The sequence below is a fragment of the Periplaneta americana genome, chromosome 3 (assembly GCF_040183065.1).
Source record: "Periplaneta americana isolate PAMFEO1 chromosome 3, P.americana_PAMFEO1_priV1, whole genome shotgun sequence".
In the NCBI taxonomy this organism is placed as follows: domain Eukaryota; kingdom Metazoa; phylum Arthropoda; class Insecta; order Blattodea; family Blattidae; genus Periplaneta; species Periplaneta americana.
The window spans coordinates 80,197,892-80,220,678 of NC_091119.1; the positions used below are offsets into that span (position 1 = coordinate 80,197,892).

The window sequence follows — 22,787 nt, forward strand, 5'->3', positions numbered from 1 at the left end:
ACTGTTTGTTTAGGCATATGCATATGCTGTATATGTAATTTAAAAAATTTAATACTTTATAATAATATTCTTATTGAATTTGGTGTTCCCAAGAAACTAGTTCGATTAATTAAAATGTGTCTCAGTGAAACGTTCAACAGAGTCTGTATAACCCAGTTTCTATCTGATGCTTTCCCAATTCACTGTGGGTTAAAGTAAGAAGATGCACTATCACCTTTATTTTTTAACTTTGTGCTAGAATATGCCATTAGGAAAATCCAGGATAATAGGGTTTGGAATTGAACAGGTTACATCAGCTACTTGTCTATGCAGATGACGTGAATATGTTAGGAGAAAATCCACAAATATTTAGGGAAAACACGGGAATTTTACTTGAAGCAAGTAAAGATATAGGTTTGGAAGTAAATCCCGAAAAGACAAAGTATATGATTATGTCTCGTGACCAGAACATAGTGCGAGATGGAAATATAAAAATTGGAAATTTATTCTTTGAAAAGGTGGAAATGTTCAGATATCTTAGAGCAACAGTAACAAATATAAATGACACTCGGAAGAAAATTAAACGCAGAATAAATGTGAGAAATGCCTGTTATTATTCGGTTGGGAAGATTTTGTCATCCAATCTGCTCTCAAAAAACCCAAAAGTTAGAATTTATAAAACAATTATATTACCAGTTGTTCTGTATGGTTGTGAAACTTGGACTCTTACTTTGAGAGAGGAACAGAAGCTAAGGGTGTTCGAGAATAAGGAGCTTAGGAAAATATTTGGGGCTAAGAGGGATGAAGTTACAGGAGAATGGAGAAAGTTACACAACGTAGAACTGCACGCATTGTATTCTTAACCTGACATAATTAGGAATATTAAATTCAGGCCTTTGAGATGGCAGGGCATGTAGTACGTATGGGGCGAATCCAGAAATTCTTATAGATTATTAGTTGAGAGAAGGAAAAAAAATCTTTGGGGAGACCGAGACATAGATGGAAGGATAATATAAAAGTGGATTTAAGGGAGGTGGGATATGATGGTAGGGACTGGATTAATCTTGCTCAAGATAGGGACCACTCGCGGGCTTATGTGAGGGCAGCAATGAACCTCCAGATTCCTTAAAAGCCACTTGTAAGTAAGTAATAGTTTAGAATATAAATCATTTGTGAATTTGTCTTCTTTGCTTATGTTTCTGACTTTCTACTAACAGGTCTCTGGTGATATTTCCTTCTGTATTTGTGCGATTATAGAAGCTTACATTTCTATATTTTTAATGTTTTCTACTAATGCATTTAAGTAAATTCGAAATCTTGATACTATAGGCCTAACTGTTGAATTTCTATATAGGTGCAGATTGATATTTTTCGTCATATTCTCTGTATATACTGTAATTCAGAGGAACCGTCACCTGTTCTTTGTTGCTTATTAATATGATGTCTGCCTGCTTATTTTGTATTGTTAGAATAAATTTACTGTTCCGTTCCAATATGCGCACACACACACACACACACACACACAAAAGAGGGACATAATGAATGTGATATGTGCCTGCCTGCAAAAATAAAATTTCAGGCCCCCTAAAATAAAGTGTATAACCTATCAATAACTAACAGTAACATACATGGTATGTCTAAAAAGTCCAATGAATGGTGCCATATCTGAATGGCAACATGGCGTAGGTGAGCACTCATGCACGTAGCTCTTCAGAGACATAGCAAGAAGCGCCACCTACAGTGGTGTACACGTGACAGGCAGAGTAAATCCCTGTGGCCAATAGAACATAATCAATGTGAGAAGTAGTGTCACAGTGCAATAGGAAACGTGTGAACATCAGGTTCTGCTAAAAATTGGGGAAAACGGAACGGAGACACATGAAATGTTGGTGCAAGTTTACGGGAGGAGGGAAACCATGAGCAGAAAATGTGTTCATGAGTGATTCCAACGCTTTTGCGAAGGGAAGGGAATGATTGAGGATGAGTCATGTTCGGGGCGGTCGTCGATAACCAGAACCACAGACATGATCGAGCCATCGCCATCTGCTATAACACACTTCTGGCAACATTCATACAGCTTGTGGAAACTGTCAGCAAAGTCCTCCTTGGAAATCGATTGCAGCAGCTGTCACACGATCCTGGTTGGCTGCCACGTCCGCAAAATGTGCGCCTTTCATAACCTCTTCAGGAGTGGAAACAGGAAGAAGTCCGTAGGAGCCAGATGAGGGAAGTTCGGTAAATGCTCAAGAACAAACACACGGCTCTGAGACAGGAATTCGCAGCCTCCACTTTACAGACCTGTGCAACTCTGGCCGAACATGCTGAATGCATTGAAGCAATCGGTTCAAAATGTGCTGGAAAAATGCGGGGTTAACTGTTTGACCTGCAGGAACGAATTCCTTATTGATGATACCGTTGTAGTCGAAGAAGGCGATCAACAGTGTTTTGTCCTTTGATTTTTGCAGGAGAGACTTTTTCGGTTGCAGGGAAAGTTAGTGAACGCCATCCCATCCATTGCCACTTGGATTCCGGATCGAACTGGTAGCACCAGGTCTCATACCCCGTGATGATGGTTTGCAGAAAGGATGGATGATGGTCACATATGACAGTGAAATCTCCAGACGTTTCCGCCCGTTTGCTTTCTGCTCGTCTGTCAGCTTGTGCAGCACAAACTGGGAACAAATCTTCCACTTACCCAAATCATCGCGTACGATGGTGTGCACCGTGTCCTTGCTAATGCGCAATTCCTCCACCATCAATCGTAGAGTCAGTCGCCAATCTTGTGCCAGCATTTGTCGCACTCACTCGATCATGTTTGGAGTTCTGCTTGTCGACGGTCAACTCGAACATGGCTCACCCTAGTCGTTTGCTTCCCTTCACGAAACTGTTTGAACCACTCGTAAACGTACAGGGTGATTCAGGACCTCTGCAACAAACTCTGCGGATCAATAGATATCGCAGTGAGGATCATTTTTGGTGAAACAACCCATGTCCTCTGATACCTCGTTCAGGAGCTAAGCGACATCGAAAGAAAGTCAGGTTTTAGTGACATTAACAATAATTATGAAATGAATTATTTTTCAAGTATGTTTGCTGACAAGTTACAAATGTTCAAAGTGTCTACCTTGAACCTGATTACATTCATTACACCGTCGTAGCAGTGATTATTGGACTATGTCAAACATTACTGGTCTCTGTTGAATTTGATCAAAAGCAGCGAATATTCGCACAGTCCTTTCCTCTTTGGTGTCAATTCGAGTGGTGTATACTTCACGTGTCAGAAAAAAAGATTAGAGGCGTGAAATTGGGTGATCACGCTGGCCATGCCACTCTCTCTATCCATTGCTCCCTGTAGATGTTATTCAGATGTGCTCGTACAACCAGGCTGAAGTGTGTTGGGACGTTGTGTTGGAATCACATGTCCTGAATCACCCTGTCTATTCTGCTTATGGTTTCCCTCCTGTAAGCTTGCACCAACATTTCATGCGTTTCTGTCGCCATTTTCCCCAATTTGTAGCAGAACTTGATATTCACGCATTGCTCCATTGCATTGTGGCACACTTCTCACACTGACTATGTTCTATTGGTAGCAGTGGATTTACCCTGCCAGTCACGTGTACACTATTCTAGGTGGCGCTTCTCGCTGTGTCTCTGAAGAACCATGTGCATGTGCGTGCACCTGCACCATGTTGCCGTTCAGATATGGCACCATTCACCAAACATTTTAGACACACCACGTAAATATAATTACAGCAGGAAGAAGTTCAACTTTAATGCAATGTATTTCCACATTATAAGAACAAAGGGATTAATCGTTCATTATTATAAGATTATTAAAATAATAATTATTAATAAATGTTATTAAGAAAACAAAATATTTAATATATATTATAGTGATTGAAATTAAGTAGGAGGGTAGGCCTATCAATAAGAGATACTTCTGTTTGCTGTTTGTTGTACTTATAAAACTTTACTGTACTTACATTGAACTCCAGTGCAACTGGACCATGCGGCATGCTTTCTGTAACACGAAGGTATTGATGATTTCACTGACATTAATGGATCTAACCCTTTCACATTCGATACTGAGAAGGCTTAGTCACTAAGTCTGTCTTGGGTCATAAAATTCCGCAGATAGTTCTTTACAAGTTTTAGCTTCGAAAATTATCGTTCGGCTGAAGAAACAATAACTGGAATAGTCAGAAATAGATAAAATGCCATGCATAAGTCTGGAATGTTAAGCAGCTACGATTGAAGTTTCTATTACTAATAGCTTTATTAAGTCAGCTACAGAGGTTTGCACTAGGAGTGCACATATCGTGTAGATGGCAGGGGGGAGGGAAGACATACTTTCCACAACATTATTTCCGAATCCTCAATATATCAGTCCATGCTATATTAGTTTTAACCTGTAGTTTTAACTTTTCAATATCTGATCTCTTTTCTTACACATACAATAAGATCATTGAATTATTAGAAGTACAGTACATTTAGTTCGATAGAATAAATGATGTGTTAGTTTTTATTTGTTTATTTTTGCAAACTTTTTCCTTCCTTTCCTTCAGATGGTACGTGGGTGACATGTCTCGTCAGAGAGCCGAATCTTTACTCAAGCAGGAAGATAAAGAAGGATGTTTTGTAGTCCGTAACTCTTCTACTAAGGGGCTCTATACTTTATCTCTATATACTAAAGTGTAAGTAGATCATATTATATGATTTTTGGAGTACCAAGTTTCTCAACTATTCGAATAGTTTGTAGATGTATTACGTATGTTGGGATATGAATAATGAGGTTGTTACACATAACAGCTGGTTATTAATTATTATTAATAATGACCATAGAATTCGATTAAGATAATATTTACCAAGTATTATATACTAGGTCTGTTCAAGAAGTTCCGGAATGTTTAAAATAGCATGCCAACACGACATCTGCCATGCCACTGGGTGTGCACATATTGAAATTGTTTGAATGTAAGATTATGTACAAGAGTTTCTGTATCAGACAACATCAATGTTTATGGTACTTCGAAATATGTACTCTTTTATTATGTTAAATCTACAAGCTGGACAAAGTGTATTGACAGTATCATGCCATAACATTTTCACGACAAAATTAGAAAAATTACAAATGCTTTGAGTAGCTACAAAATTCGTCACATGACTTCTGATACAGAAGAGAAATTATCACATAACCATTTGTCATAAATTTTTGGATTGTGCTAAGGAGGATGAACTTTATGAAAGGAATTATAACCGGTGAAATGTAGGTTTGAGAAGACATGTGGAAACGAAAATACATTATGAAAATAATTCTGCGAGACTGAAAAAAAGCAGGCAGGTCTGGCCGAATGTGAGAATCAGTTTATAAAATTTGGTAAAAAAGCATGCACTTGAACTGAGATCTATACTACGAGGCGCATCCAGAAAGTAAGTTTCCCGATTTTTTCCCCTTGAAAGTAAACGTAATTAGCCGTGTCAATTGCACATGCATAACAGATCTATGGCATATCAATCATATGCCAGCCAGACAGGTCCCGCCTGGTGCCAGTAGCGTAGCAGCAGTGGTCTGAAATGGAAGCTCTTATTCCTTCTCCCGCCACCTGCGAGGTTCGGTCGGCGATAAAGTTCTTTAATGCACAAAGCATTGCGCCAATTGAAATTCATCAGCAGCTCTGTCAGGTCTATGGGCCGAACATCATGAGTAAGCAGATGGTGCGTCGCTGGTGTAGGCAGTTTTCTGAAGATCGTCAAGTGTCCATGATGAAGAGCGCAGTGGGCGACTGACCTCACCAATGATGATGGTGTTGAGCTGGTGCGGCAGTGCATCATGGAGAACCATCGCAGATATCACTATCCTTGTTGCATGAGATTGTCACTAAGCACCTGCTGTTCAAAAAAGTGTGTGCCAGGTGGGTGCCGAAAAACCTGACACCCGAACACAGAATGCAACGTTTAGGAGCAGCACTGACATTTCTGCAACGGTATCACGATGACAGCGACGAGTTCCTCGACAGGATCGTCACGGGCAATGAGACTTGGATTTTGCACTTCACCCCGGAAACCAAGCAGCAGTCAATGCATTGGCGGCATAGTGGATCTCCGGTCAGGACGAATTTCAAACAGACGCTGTCGGTACGGAAAGTGATGTGCACGGTGTTCTGGGACAGGAAGGACATTCTGCTCATTGACTTCCTTCCAAGAGGTGAAACAGTGTACGCTGACCGTTACTGTGAAACACTGCGAAAATTGCGACTTGCCATTCAAAACAAGAGGCGTGGAATGCTTACTGCAGGTGTTGTGCTCCTCCATGACATTGCTCGTCCACATACGGCTCGGTGCACAGCAGCTGTTTTGACGGAATTTGGCTGGAAGTTGTTTGATCATCCACCCTACAGTCCTGATCTTGCTCCCAGCGATTTTCACGTTTTCTTGCACCTCAAGAAATTCCTGTCCTCCGGTGAGCGTTTTGGCAACGACGAAGAGCTGAAGACGTCTGTCACACGCTGGTTCCATTCACAGGCGGCAGAGTTCTACGACAGAGGGATACAAAAGTTGATCCCACGATATGACAAGTGTCTCGATTCTGATGGTGGCTATGTTAAAAATAGCTGAAACATTGCTGTACCTGTTGCCAATAAATGTTTTCCTGAAAGTGTGTGTTCTTTTTTTTTTAAATAGGGAAACTTACTTTCTGGATGCGCCTCGTAGTTATAGACAAACAACTGATAACAATTTGCTCTGGTGTGTAGTTTTGAGTAGGGTTGTGACAAATGTGAGAGTTGGGTAAAATCATGCATGACTTTCTGCCTAACTACATGCCTATTACGAATATATATATATATATATATATATATATATATATATATATATACACAGTATATATTTTAAAATAGCTCTGGAACTCTTTGAACAGATCTCATACAATCAGCATTTCTGAATGGCAACAATATTAATTCGCCCCGTTCTTGTTCCCAGTAGATATTGACTTGGTGTTGTGACATAATAGTGTATATGTACAGAAAATGAGGAATGTTAATAACACTAGCCTGTGAATTTCAACTTTGTGTTTGTTGCCTAAACTAAATAATGTGATTTTATATAATGTCGATATGCTGAATCCGAATTTTCAATCCGTTTGCTTCTACCATGTCAAGTTTGTTTGCAAAATCACTTTAAATGTATTTTATAATTACGTGAATTTCATCACAAACTTTTTCATTTCACTTTTTTATTTCAAATTCAAAAGCAATATTTGAAAGACACAACTTGCTGAAATTATGTGTATGGTTGTTCATACAGGTCACTAGAGTGTTTTTGCTTTGTTTTGTCTTGTTTACTTCACTATTGTCCACATCTGTGGAGTAACGGTCAGTGCATCTGGCCGCGAAACCAGGTGGCCCGGGTTCGAATCCTGGTCGGGGCAAGTTACCTGGTTGAGGTTTTTTCCGGGGTTTTCCCTCAACCCAATACGAGCAAATGCTGGGTAACTTTCGGTGCTGGACCCCGGACTCATTTCACCGGCATTATCACCTTCATATCATTCAGACGCTAAATAACCTAGATGTTGATACAGCATCGTAAAATAACCCAATAAAAAAAAAAAACTTCACTATTGGATGTATAAATTAGCACAATGTATCACACAAAAAATTACACCACTTGCTTCTTAGTTGAGAAAGTCCTCCTATTCCTCTTTCTTTTGTGTTTCTCTTCAGGTATTTCACGCTTTAACATCCAACAATAATCACCAAGCATACTGTTGCTCCCGCGTCCTTGGTACCTTCTTTCGAACTCCTGCAGATCCTGAAAAATTCTAGAATTTCGGCAAAATAATCTAGCTGAGAAAACAGAAAATTGTTATACTCATGTTATAACCAAATTCCTTGTATGCTTCAAGCATGTTAGCCACAATGTTGTTGCCAAGAAATTTTAAAACAACTTCACAAAACAACATCCATGCTGACATTTCTCCTTTTCATCCATACTGTTTTTAAATGCTGCATCAGACATGTTTTCTTATGTCAGGACCATTAAATATATATCTTCTTTCAATTTGCTTCAGATAGTAGTGGAAATTTCTCATATATGTACTTAAAACAGCCTCCTACCTTATTTAAAGCTTTTTCAAGGTGTTTCATTAAGCCAAGCTTGATGTGGAGAGGTGGCAGCACAACTTTAGAAGAACTCACAAAGTTTTGGCGCACAACATTCTTACAACCGACTTCCAAATTTTGTCGAGGTGGCCAGTCTTTCATAGTCCAGTGATCAACTCGTGCCCTACTTTCCCACAGGCAAAGAATGCATGGAAATTTGGTAAAACCAGTTTGTTGACCCAGCAACATAGTGAGAACTTTGAAATCATCACAAACTTGCCAGTTGTGTTCCTATATTCTAGTCGAAATAACAGCAGTTGCAAATTTGTGATTTTTTTGAGGATCACTGAATAGGCAACGGGCACTGAACCAAAAAGTTTCCATTATGAAGGAGGAAATCCTTTAAACTTCGCTTGGAAGCATCAGTAAACAGTCTCCATTCACTTAGGTCATAGTTTGGAAGTCCAAGTTTTTTAGCATAAATTCTTTCACATTACTGCAATATACAAGATTATCATCTTCGGAGAAAAAGTATTTAAAACCTATTTCATGTTGTCAGTACCAATAGAATGATGTTTGTTTAAGATTTTCTGGTTGCACAGGGATTGGTACAGGCGAAATGGGTGACAGAACAACTGAATACACGATTTTATTTTTATGTTTAGAATCGTACCCCTTCACATCACACGAACAGAAGTAGCAGTCACTACTATGGTTCCACTGCTCTCTCCAAACCATAGGTACTCCAAAAGATAGCAACGGTCTTCTCCAATTGATCAAATGTCGAAGTTCGTCAGTGCATACTCTACATACTTTGTGTGGTGCCCAAGCTTTACTTTGGTCTCCAAGTTTGATTGAAAAATAGGCATGGTATGACTTTTTCACAAAATCTGTAATATTACACTTCTGCTTAGGCAATGTGTATATCCTACATAAGTTATACAACAAAAGTGGTCTGGATTATTTAGACATCCTCGATGCAACATGGTAAATACTTTCTTACTGAACTAAAAACTTTCAACATTCTGCTCCACAATAAAGCTTCAAACTGATTTCGTTTCGTTTCCAGATGAAACGCAGACTAATGAAATGTGAGAGAAACTAGATGAGTTGAGTTCAGTCTCTCACCAAGGAGTGGCTGACATTTCTATCTTTCACCAAAACAAATAATGACAAGGCTGCAGGTTATTTCGCCCTAACTTCCTAATGTGCTTGCACCCCCTATCTGCTAAGAAACATTAAGTGTCCTTGGTTTTCAATATAAACACCTTAAAAACATGTTGAATACATTTGGTTTTCATATCCTAACATAATAAACCTACACATGTTAAAGTATTACATTTTAAATAATTACGCTATAAATTGTCGTAATATATTATAAGATAGGATAAATGGTACGTGATAGGAACTTTTTGGCTTTGAATTTGATTTCAGCATGCTAAAAATATCCTAAAAACATTAAAACTTTGGAGGCAGGAATTTCATCGCTGACTAGTGTAATCACCAGACATGAATATGCGCCAGTTTGTACGTCACTTAATTTAGATTTGTTTCTGTACACAGGTTTTCAGCCAGGAAACTAGTAATCTGCTTGTAATTGTTCATTTGGGTTGCATAAATTCACTGTTATACACCATGGTGTAGGTTTTATTGTAACTATAGATAATTTGCAAGTGCTTGAACATTATAAATACAAGTGATAAGGAAATTATGGTGCAGTGCATCAAATTGCAAATTGTCGAACATTATTCGAAATAAATAAAATTGTGGCATTTTGTCTAGAAAAAAATACAACGCATTATTTGATAAAGTTAGAGAAATCAACCATAAATGAAGTGGCAGAAATCGAGCTGATGTCAAGGATGGGCGAATGTGATAAACTTATTTATCTCCTGTGAATGAAGAAAGCTCTAGTATTAGATACTGTGTTCATAAAGAATAACTTATTTATTTAATTCCTGAAACCTGTGTAGGAATAGGCCATGGCTGAGGAAATAGAATGTTAAAAGAATTGCAGACAATATATAAAATGAAACTTGTGAGGAAGTAATGATTTATTTTAATCTTTGTCTAACTTGTTACAAAAAAATGCAAAGTTAATGAAAGAAAAGATTAATGGTTCGACCATTGGCATTCCAAGAAATGAATTTTCGAATGATACTATACATTTAATTCTTGTTTATCAAAATGAAGTCGCTAAATTTGTCGAACTCTATTAGTTAAAAACTAAATATGCAGAGGAAGTTGCGAGTGTATTGTTAGATATTATCACAATTTTCGAAGCTACAAGTGTTTGTGGTACCGGTAATAGCAATAATTCTGTAATAAAGTTATGTGTGAAGCATGTTCAAGCTGAATAAGATGCTTAGGAAAATATTTGGGGCTAAGATGAATGAAGTTACAAGAGAATGGAGAAAGTTGCACAACGCAGAATTGCATGCATTGTATTCTTCACCTAACATAATTAGGAACTTTAAATCCAGACGTTTGAGATGGGCAGGGCATGTAGAACATATGGGTGAATCCAGAAATGCATAGTAAAGTGTTAGTTGGAAGACCTAAGGGAAAAAATACCTTTGGGGGGGAAGCTGAGACGTAGATGTGAGGATAATATTAAAATGTATTTGAGGGAGGTGGGTTATGATGGTAGGGACTGGATTAATCTTGCTCAGGATAGAGACTGATGACTGGCTCATGTAAGAGCAGTAATGAACCTCTGTGTTCTTTAAAAGCCATTTCTAAGTAAGTATGAAGCATAATTGTACACAGAAAGCTCAGGCACAAGCACTCACAAAGCTCCGTGGAATGTGCAAATCAGGATGTGAAAAGTATTCTAAACACTTGGTTAGAAAGCAGCCAAACTGCACTGGACTCAGGGCTTCAATTTGTGCAGCATGTGAAATACAGATCTTGTTATCAAGGAATTAAATGTAGCTCATATGAGACCATGTTTGGTTCACCTTTACAAGTTGTTTAACAATACTCTAAAAATAATGTTAACAGCAAAGAAGACCCTGAAGCACCATTTGACTCACTAGAACTTGGAAGTTATGTTGAAGGAGCTAATAGAGACATTTCATGAAAATTATACAAATGTTGAGCCTTCAGACACCCTTCCTAATGTGATGACTTCAGTACCATCCTGTGATGTCGAGGATAATAGAGAAGTGATCAGTTTCTGTGTGGTAAAGAAGAGAAAGGAAATGGTTGAGAAGAAACGAGCAAGTGTTCAGGCGAGAGTAGAGACTCAAGTGAAGGAAAATTAAGAAATTGTGAAATCTGAAGTTTCCTGTATGCGCTGTGGGTGATACAGTAAAGCTGCTAATGCCAACCGGAAGTCAGCCATGAAATACAGTAGTAATAATATTAGCTTTTCGGCATTATCACCTGGGAACAGAGAAGGAATGTCTTTCATAGATATACCAGAAACTAGTAAAGTTTGCGAGGAACAGTTTATTTTATTAGAAGATTTATCAAATGAAACCATGTCTCTTAGGCAGTGTGCAAGGAGTTCATCGTTTTCAGGTGGTCAGGAGTACCATAGGTGCGCGTGCAAGAGAGAATGCAATTAAACCAAATGCAAATATAGGAGAAATAAGAAATAGTGTAATTCAAAATGGTATGATTGTTTGTCATGTTTATTTATTAGAAAGAAACTTTATCAGCTTTCCCTAATCACAGGTCTGCCTTTTTGGACAAAGCATAACTAAAGGTACGGTCACACGTTGCTACTTTTGCTGCGCAACTCTTGTACTGCAGCTGCAAAAGTTGCGTGTCATGTTCACACATAAGCCAAAAGTAGCGTGCTACATGCTACTTTTCATGCTGCACAACTTGAGCGCTGCAAAAGTTGCAACTGAAGGTTGCGAGTCTGTTCACACACAAGGCGCTACATTTGCAGCCGCAGTCTAGCTGCAGGTTTCCATCTCTGTGTTGACTTTTCAATATACATTTTGTGGTTATGTTCGCATTATTATGGAACTCATGCGATAGCTTACTTATCTATTATTTGCTTTCTGTCCTAACTAATATTCAGAAATTGGCATTATTTTTACTATAAAGCTATTAAAAACACCTATATACTTAAATGATAACCAACAGCATATTCAGGTAATCAATGTTGGCAACCCTCCTGTTTGAAACTACACTACGGAAAAAAACAATAATAATTATATCGTCAGCAAATATACTCAGACTGTGTTGTAAATTTAGTAACTGTTAGAAATAATTTATTTTCATCATATCTAACATTAAAATATATCCAGACAATAAAAGTATCATTGGGACATTTGGATGGCAACACTGGTCGCAACCGCAGCAAAAGTTTCAACAAAATGATATAAAAAATTCTGCAGCTGCAACCCTGAGAACGCTGTTCACATATCGCTACTTATAAGCTGTGCGCAGCATGAAAAAGTAGCTGGCAGCAGGTTTGGTAGCTGCTACTTTTTGGGTAGCACTGTTGTTCACACGTCGCAGTACAAGAGTTGCACAGTTTTTTGTACTGCAGCGCTGCAAAAGTAGTGACGTGTGACCATACCTTAACACACAGAGCAAAACAAAAAGTGAAATTAAAAAAAATAAGTAAGTTTTTGTACGTACTTGTAGAATTTTTCATGTGTTTTACTTACACTTAATAATTAAGATAATGTTTAAGAATATTTTTACATATTCCAGGTGTTCTTCATTCAACTTGAGTGTTAATATTTATCTAAAAAATAATTCGTGTGCATTTTTATATTTTGTAATCATACCTAAAATAAGCCTGTACTTTTATTTCAACAATAACATTTTCAATAAACCATTAGCTGAGTTTATACTTCTGACTATTAAATTCATACGCTTGTTTGCACAAAAGTGCTGAAATCTAATTTATTAAAGAAAGCATATAAAATCACCAATTAAAGTGAATTTCAGTGATATTTATCAAACTTACCAATGTGGTCGGTGCTTATAAATAATAACTGGCTATTCTGTGTATTCGTCAGTTACATATACCAACAAAATAAAGATTTTATTTTCATGTTAATTACAAATCTTAGTAATTCAATAATTACAGGTACTATTCGACTTGATTGTTTTAAATTATGAACTTACCTTTATTCATCTTCATTCCAGTCCTCATCCACATGTTAAACATTATCACATAAAGAAGAACTCGCGCGGTGAGTTCTTCCTTTCCGAAAAACATTGCTGTGGGTCTATAGCAGATTTGGTGAACTATCATAGACACAATAGTGGAGGTCTAGCTTCAAGACTGAAAACAAGTCCTTGTGATCGGCCTGTGCCAGCAACTGCAGGACTCAGTCATGGTATGTATCAGTATCTACTTGTTCCTCAGATTCAGATTAAGAAAAAGGCTTTGGGAGTTAGTTGAGGAGTGTCAACTTTCGAAATATTTTCTTAAGTTGAAAATAGTTACTGCTAATACAAATGAATAGTTTTCAGTCTCATTTTTGTCAAATATAGAATATTTTTATTTTCTTTCTTTATATAGTGTGTTCAGTATTTTAACCTAATTTTCTTGTTTACAGATAGAATTATACTCTTATCATAATAATGTATTGTTTTCTTTATATATTTTTTCTTTAATTTTAATGCTGACTGAACTAATAACTAATGTCTTCTGCGCATCTTATTCAGATGTAAGTTTGTGCAGTCATGTGAAGCATGAATAAATATTTTAGAGTGTAGGCTTTCACAGCCGGCGTCAATAGGAGAAAAGTTTTCCAGGCTATGAGGCCGTGCTCCGTTGGTTGTGTGACCAAACATTTCGTTCACTGCTGCGGTGAACATCTTCAGTGGTGTAGATTGCTGGTGCGGCTGGTTCTACTGAAGCTGAAGCTGAAGCGGAGCTTCAAGACTCGGATCTCTGAACACAGAAGGCACTGCTGCCTTGGCCATGTAGATAAGTCGGCCGTAGCTGAACATGCTTATCTGGAAGGTGAACATAAAATTAGGTTTGAAGACACCGATACACTCAGTGACACACCACATTTCTACGCGAGACTACACCGAGAGGCAATTGAAATATATAAACATAAGAACAATTTCAATCGCAAAGAGGAAGGCCTCAAGGTTAATAAGGCCTGGTATCCAGCATTAAGAAAAACCAACATCAAACCCGCCCGCTTAGCACAATTAAACAACACAACCCCGGACGCGGATCGCGTAGGCAACAGCAAGCCCCCTGCGAGCACATTCGAGCTCGGACCGAATCGACAACAGCACGCTGTCCCCCTCATACACTATATATAAAACGATGCAGCCAGCGCAGACTGTAATCGGCACACGCAGTAGAACCAGCTGCACCAGCAATCTACACCACTGAAGATGTTCATCGCAGCAGTGAACGAAACGTTTGGTCACACAACCAACGGACCACTGCCTCATAGCCCGGAAAACTTTTCTCCCATGAATAAATGAATTAATAAATTCGAATTGAATTGCAAGTCCCTTTATGGGGAGTTTGTTGTACTGACTAGAACAGCAGACATGTTGCACCCACCCCATCTTGGGATACTTACCTAAAGAGACCTGATTTTTCCACAAAGATGCAGATGGTCTCCAAGTCAATTCATCTGATATCTTTCGGATCCAGTTTGTCTTAACCCAGAAGCTATAAACCTAATTTACCTGAGGTATTGCACCTGTATAAAACATCAACTGAAATTTTCTTCTACTACTTGTATTTCTTATACATTGAATCCAGAGCCTTCTTCGGTTACAAGCCAGAATATGGGTACATTTGGCAACGCTGAGTGGAGGCGGGAGATTCTAAAGTGATATTGGTGTAATTGTGCTTGGTTATTGCTTTCGTTGTATGTAACGTATATATTTTTTTCAATATTACTTTATGCACAAAAGAAATATCAAGATTCAGTGTAGTGATGTAAATTATTACGCATTCGAAAATAGTGTTTTATTGCAATCAATTAGCTATACTTCAGAATACGGCATAAGTAGGCTACTTACATACAAAGGCTGCCACTTAAAATAATTACAAAAAAAACATGTTTTTTATTGATAGTACAAAGGTAAATAAATAAATAAAAAAGATATTCTTTGCACGAAAATAATAAAATCAATAATGCAATAAAGACTTAAGTTCCTATGCAGTATTCTTAAGTTCCATTCATTTAACAAATTTGTGGCTAGCAAATTGACAATGTTTTGCCACTTTATGTTATTTCACCTCTGACGTGAAAGGTCTAGGATATAATATACATTTTAATTTCATGTGATTATCTGTCGTGCTTTTCTATAAATATTTCAGATGCTCAGGAAGCCATTTTTATTTTGAACCTGGCCACTCACCATAACAATCACCATAACAATATGGTTATCCTAAATTGTTATGAACTTTTTACAATATAATTTTAAATATAACTACAGAAAACAAACTAAGAATGTAAATTATGCAAATAAAATAAAAATGTAAATGGAGGAAACTATTGATATACTATAATAAAGTATGAGGATGTTAGGCCAAGTATAAAGATCTATGAAAAAATGAAGAAACATACCTTCAACATAATACTTAACAAAACACATCATTATCTATTAAGTATGTGCCAATTTGCGTAAACTCAATCAACTTTAATTCTGTAAATATGAAGTGAAAAGAAACATGTTTATAACTAATGTATTACAAAAGATATAATAATAATAAACAAACCTTGAAAACCAACAAAGTGAGTGTATGCATCTACAAATTATAGGTAGTTCTGACGCATAGTAGGCATTCCAAATCTTCAACAAAACTGCAACATTTATGGGCTCACAAAACAGCTGTTTACAATGAACTTGAAAATCATCGGTGTAACTTCGTTGATATAGCAGGCGAGACCCAACAATTTGGCTAGAATTCTGATACACCACAAACCACAAGTAAGACTATAAAAATGTAGTTTATACAATATTTAATATTTAGAAGAATTGTCATTCACTTTGTCATTATTAATAACCGCACAAATTGCCAAAGACTGCAGCCACACACTTATATTGTAACATTAATTGACATTGAAAATCAGCATTAGCACAAACACGTATTCTGTACCATAGGCCTCAGCTTGACAGTTAATTACAGTGTTCCCGACGTATGGCTCCGGCTTGTAACTGAAGAATGTTCTGACTGAATCTCAAGTCTGACCTATCACACATAATCATTTATTAAGAGTGTTATCACTAGCCAATATGCCAGTCACCACTCTATTTCATCTTTAATCATTCATTCAGCTGATCTCAGTGCCATTTTAACAATAATAATAATAATAATAATAATAATAATAATAATAAAAAACATAGGTCAAATCAAGTATTAATTTCTAGAGCAAAACTATATCCATTGAACAATAATGGTATAGTTTGTTGCTGCCTTTCTGCCCTCCATGTTACAAAAATAATGCACTAGCTTCTCTGTTGCTTTGTCTCAGCTGCGTTTGTGTGCTCTCCGTATATTGAATAATATAATGCTTCCTTCTGTAAAGATGTTATATCGTGATGGAATTGTTAAATTCCATCAGAATAATCATTGTATCCTCAGCTGTCATGTAGTGCGAGACTGATTTGTTAAAAGGCAAGACATTGAACTGATGGATTGGCTGCCTAACCCTCCAGAACTCAGTGCCATTAAGAATGTGTGGTCAGAAGTGAAGTTCTGTATGACCCAAGTGACCCCAATCTAAGAGGGATTGTGGACACTTTCTGAAAATGCCTGGATATATGTTTCCAGATGTGGTTGGATTAGATATCTTGTCGATTGCATGCCTGATAGACTGGAAGTAATTGTTGCAGCAGAAGGTTATATATATAGATCCACTATTAAACTTTTGTTAAGTTTTGAAAATAGGATCTTTTTGTTTTACTTTATTGCTCTTTTTTAGCCTCATCATGCAAAATTCATTTTTTTTCCCTTTATACCTTTTCTCAAGAAAATTACAATTTAGTTCTGAACAAGAATTCTGGGTGTATAATTATCCAGTAACAATAACTATCCAATAATGAACTAAAAGCATTGAAGTGAGTAATATGAGGCCTATAAAAAGAAATACGGAATATAAAATTTTCTTTCAAGTAACCGGGATTCGTACTCCAGCACCATGACTTACCATGTGTTTTACCATTCATACATAGTAGATCTATTTAAATTTAAAATATAATGATGCTCACAACTGCCGAGGTTATATCACTGTCGCCGATGTGACAGAATTTTGTCTTGCAGAAGTTCTTTTACATGCCAGTAAATCTTGACATGAGCCTGTCACATTTAAACACATTTAAATGCCATCGACCTGGGCCCAGATCAAACCTGCAACCGTGGGCACAGAAGGCCAGCACTATACTGACTGCGCCTAGGGTGACCAGCTTCACATCGATAAAAAAGAGGATGCAAAGCTTCAAAAAGAAGGACATTGTTCGATAAAAGAGGACAGAAAATATGTACTTAGATTTAGCCTTAGGCCTATGTTATATTTATTTATTTATCTATTTACAGTATCTATTTATCTATGCATCTATTTATCTATCTATTTATCTATGTATCTATCTGTCTGTCTATCTATCTATCTATCTATCTATCTGTCTGTCTGTCTGTCTGTCTGTCTGTCTGTCTATCTGTCTGTCTGTCTGTCTGTCTCTCTGTCTGTCTGTCTATCTATCTATCTATCTATCTATCTATCTATCTATCTATCTATCTATCTATCTATCTATCTATCTCTCTATCTATCTATCTATCTATCTATCTATCTATCTATCTATCTATCTATCTATCTATCTATCTATCTATCTATCTATCTATCTATCTATCTATCTATCTATCTATCTATCTATCTATCTATCTAATCTATCTATCTATCTAATCTAATCTAATCTATCTATCTAATCTATCTATCTAATCTATCTATCTATCTATCTATCTATCTATCTATCTATCTATCTATCTATCTATCTATCTATCTATCTATCTATCTATCTATCTATCTATCTATCTATCTATCTATCTATCTAATCTATCTATCTAATCTATCTGTCTGTCTGTCTGTCTGTCTGTCTGTCTGTCTGTCTGTCTGTGTCTGTCTCTGTCTGTCTGTCTATGTATTCTGGTGTAGTTAAGGCCATCAGGCCTATGTTATACTTCAAATTACAAAAATATCTATGTTATTACAAAATATTTACAGTACAGATTTAAGCCTGTAACATACTACAGCGAGAAATGTGTAATGATTTTGTCGAGCTATGGAAAATGCTTTCCTTTAGCACGGAATAAAACTCGACATAAGGCATAGCTGACATTGGTTGGCTAGCGATTTTTTGAAAACATAGCTACCCCACCATCTATTTTTTCCCACTCCCACAGGTAACCTAACCTAATTGTGGCCTATAAAATTTATATTACGTGAATGAAATTGAACATTAATAAAAAGTCAGATGTTCAAATTTATGTAACTTTATTTCTATTAGTGCATATCAAACCCAAAGATCTTGTATAGTATTATATACAAGTCTTTGAATCAAACTCGATTTACTAGCTACCTCTGAGCAACGACCATAACAAGGAGGAGCAAAGAGAGTTATGATTGTTGGTAAAGAGTATATTCTGTTGATATAGCTGCCACCTACAGGCAAATTACTTGAAAAGAAGGCATCAAGTCAGATAATTTCAAAATATCAGGCATACAAGTTACAAAAAGGAGGACATTTCTTGATGTTTAAAAAATCTGCCCAGACCCCGAACAAAGACCTAAAAAGGAAAACATGTCCAGACAAAAGAGGACGTCTGGTCACTCTAACTGCGCCTCCAGGCCGACTAGTAGATCTATTGACTACTGTGTTTGAATGAAATGCACACTTTTTCTTTGATCACGACTGCATGCCCCATAGTTTAAAGAACCACTATTAATGTTTTATAAATTTTTGGGAAAACTACTTTTTATTTTGTATTAAATTGTTATTTTTATCTGGACTTATTATGTGATGATGCAGATTTTCTTTTCTTTTTCTTTCTTTCTTTCTTTTCAGGAGATTGCTGTTTCAGTTCTGTAATTAGAGTTCTTGGTGTAAAATTATTCACTTTACTTGCCATAATTTCCCAATTTAAGACCTGAATTGACAAACATCTGAAATCCAAAATTTATTGAATTTGACTTTTTACCTGACATATGTTGTGTTTTACATAGGCTACCATACTGTAAAAAAAGAGTATCTCAAGTCCGACCTTATGCCTGTGTTTTTTAATACAAATATTTATTTCAGTACTCTTATATTGCAAACCTAGAATTCTTTGCTCTCCTGAAAAATTTATTGCAATGGACTTGGGAAGTTTGTCAGTTCAGATCTTCAGTTATGAAATCATATCTCATTAAAATGAGTAATAAGCATTTTATATATTTAGACATATATATGTATACGGGGTAGACCATTTAAGTTGATACTGTACAATATCTCCAAAACTAAGCATTGTAGAAATAAATGTCTTAAATAAAAGTTGCTTGATATTATGGGGGAAAGTAAATGCCATTTGTCGTGTTTTATTTGGAGAACATTGTGATGGTTATTTTAGGGTCAGTTTAATTTTTTAAAATAGAAAGCTACATTTTTATGTTGTTTTCTCATTCCTTATACAAAACTAAACAACTTTTGTATGAAGCAATTTGCAATTGTTCTTACACCAACTTAAATAACAACAAAAATTATGAATGGCTGTGTACGAAGAGCGCAATGAATGGTTGGACCCATTCGAAACACTCCAGCATCACAGTAGGCGAGGAGGCAATGAGACATTGTGTCCATTGTTTTGTAATCATTTGTGGACCATTTAAGTTGATACTGTCCAATATCTCCAAAACTAAGCATTGTGAATAAAAGTTGCTTGATATTATGGAGGAAAGTAAATACCATTTGTCGTGTTTTATTTGGAGAACGTTTGGATGGTCATTTGAGGCTCAAGATACGTTTCTTAAATGGAAACCAATATTTTTTATTTTGTTTTATTATTCCTCATCACAAAATAAACAGATTTTGTAAAACCATTTTGTAGTACATGGTTCTTTCACTGGTGTAGACAATTAAACATTGATGAAAGGTAGGTACACAGAGTATCACCACTGTATGGGTATTGTACAGTATTATTTCATAAGCATCGTACCTTAGCATAATAAATGTTCAAAATGATGCACTTCTACCAGAATGCATTTTCCAACTCTGTGAATGAACGATTGATGTGTACGTAAAAGCATGTCTCTTCGAATAGGGCACAACTTAACGTTACAGTAAAATCAAGAAGTCATACCATCATTCACGATGGGAACATAAACATAACAGCAAACATACTTGGTAACCATGGAAACATAACAACGACGCCATTTCCTCATATTCTGTCGTATACTTCAGCGCTCCACGATTGTGTTCTGTTTGCAAATCACGTAAGCATAAGCATGAAAGTTTGGAGTTTGCAAACTTTCATGTTAACGTCTTATGGTAATGTTTATGTCAATGCTTATGTGAATCATTGTGAATGATCTTATTTGGTAGCCTGGGCGCAAACTTCTGTGTTTATGTTACGGTTATGTTTAATTTTCATTGTGAATGGGCCTTTAAACGACTTGATTGAAACTGATGGTTGTTACTCGGTAATCGCTAATTGTAGGTACGTACCGCCAGTGGATCCACCTGGACTCGAAGGCGACTACAAGTACACTAACGACAGATACAAGGAAACCGTCCTACCGTGGAAAGTAAACAAAACAACGGTCACAATGTCTCATTGCCTCCTCACCTACTATGATGCTGGACTGTTTCGAATGGGTCCAACCATTCATTGCGGTCTTCATACACAGCCATTCATAATTTTTTTGTTATTTACGTTGGTGTAAGAACAATTGCAAAGTGCCTCATACCAAAGTTGTTTAGTTTTTTATGAGGAATGAGAAAACAACATAAAAAATGTAGGTTCCTATTTAAAAAAAATTAAATTGGCCCTAAAATAACCATCACAACGTCCTCCAAATAAAACACGACAAATGGCATTTACTTTCCCCCATAATATCAAGCAACTTTTATTCAAGATATTTATTTCTACAACGCTTAGTTTGGAGATATTGTACAGTATCAACGTAAATGGTCCACCCTGTATATACACACACACACACACACACACACACACGGTGTTTCACGAAGATTGTGCAATAGTCTAGGATGTGAGTTCTGACATCATTCTGATGAAAAAAGTTCCTATATACATGTGTTTGATTTTGAATAGTTTCGGATAAAATCACGTTTCTTTCTTCCGTAACACACATTATTGTGAATTCTCTCTCTCTGGACGTCTGGAGCTGTATGTGTTACAGTACAGCTGATAGCAGCGACACAAAATCTCATGACATCAGGGTCACAGTTAGAGATAACTCAACACTGGTACAACGTATCTACCTAGCATCCGAACAACGGAAGTTAGGGAATGCGACACGTGCAGTTCACACTCGGGCCGCTACATGTATTACTGCAAAAGGTGAGGTCTTTGAAAACCGGCTTTAATACATGTTTTTCAGGTGAGTAATGACGTGAATGTTCTTTAATGAATTTATAATACACCCAGTACCATTGTTGTATATAATTTAAATACTTAAACCTTCATAATATCTACGTTTATGTTTAACATTCAGGAGAGCGTAACTTAATTTTTAAAATGTGACATGTTTATATGACTTTTTTCATCAGAATGATGTCAGAAGGCACATCCTAGAGTATTGCACAATCTTCGTGAAACACCCTGTGTGTGTATATATATATAAATTTCTTTCAAGTAAAGTGTATTCGAACTCAACATTATCATTATAAGTCACGCGTTTTAACCACTCATATACAATAAAGTTATGGAGTATCACCCTTGAATGAAATACACTTTTTACATCTGCTACATTGAGAGCAAAGTGACACTGAAATTAAAGAAATGCAAGTGTGTGAATACAGCATACACAATGATTACCAAGCTATTCCAAGATCGGATTTTGTCTCTCAACAGCAATCAGTTTCGATAAAAAGGGTGTACTTTCAGCATGAAGAATCCCCTTCTTATTATTGGTACCATGTGAGAGCTCATCTCAATAACAGATTTTCCTAATCAGTGGATTGATATCATTCCCTGGACACCAAAATCTCCAGACCTCAACACTTGATTTTTGTTTATGAAGTTGGATGAAATGATCTTTGACGAGCAACACATCATCTCTCACGAGTTGAAAAGTATCTTGAGATGAATGGTGGAATTTTGTAGAATGTATTGTAAAATCTTTGTCACTTGAACAAGAAATAGCATGAAATAAAAGAAAAACAAACAAAAACAGAACCTTTTTTTATTTATTTATTTACATTCAAACAGTTCTATCTCGACAACCATTCGGCATAGACAACATATTCATATGTACTTTTTGTTAAAAATGACCGATCCTATAATTTTCTAGAATACTGGCTTTTCCTCCTATGACACTGTATAAAAAATTAGTAGAAAACATCACATTTCTTAAAATAATGTGGAAATGTGCTCATCTGGAACACATTGTTTTAATATTGACGTTTTTTTAATGCAAAGGGAACAATGTTTGTCAACTAGGTATTTATGTAGTATGTTTTCAGTGTTGTAGTGAAAATTTATGCTTATAATAGACACAGTACCAAAATACTGTAGCCAAGTTTTAATTAACTTTGATAAGTTAC

At 36.4% G+C, this 22,787-nt stretch overlaps 1 protein-coding gene across 9 annotated transcripts in view; it reads left to right on the plus strand.

The window, feature by feature from the left end:
- Btk (tyrosine-protein kinase Btk29A) overlaps positions 1–22,787 on the plus strand; it is a 361,167-nt gene that overhangs the window by 296,646 nt on the left and 41,734 nt on the right. For 8 of the 9 annotated variants that reach the window (XM_069820854.1, XM_069820852.1, XM_069820853.1 and 5 more), the window contains 2 exons: positions 4,545–4,673; positions 13,194–13,387. In XM_069820854.1, coding sequence (XP_069676955.1) covers positions 4,545–4,673; positions 13,194–13,387 — 323 coding nt within the window. The remainder of the gene's footprint in view (positions 1–4,544; positions 4,674–13,193; positions 13,388–22,787) is intronic. The other variant, XM_069820855.1, reaches the window with a different exon arrangement.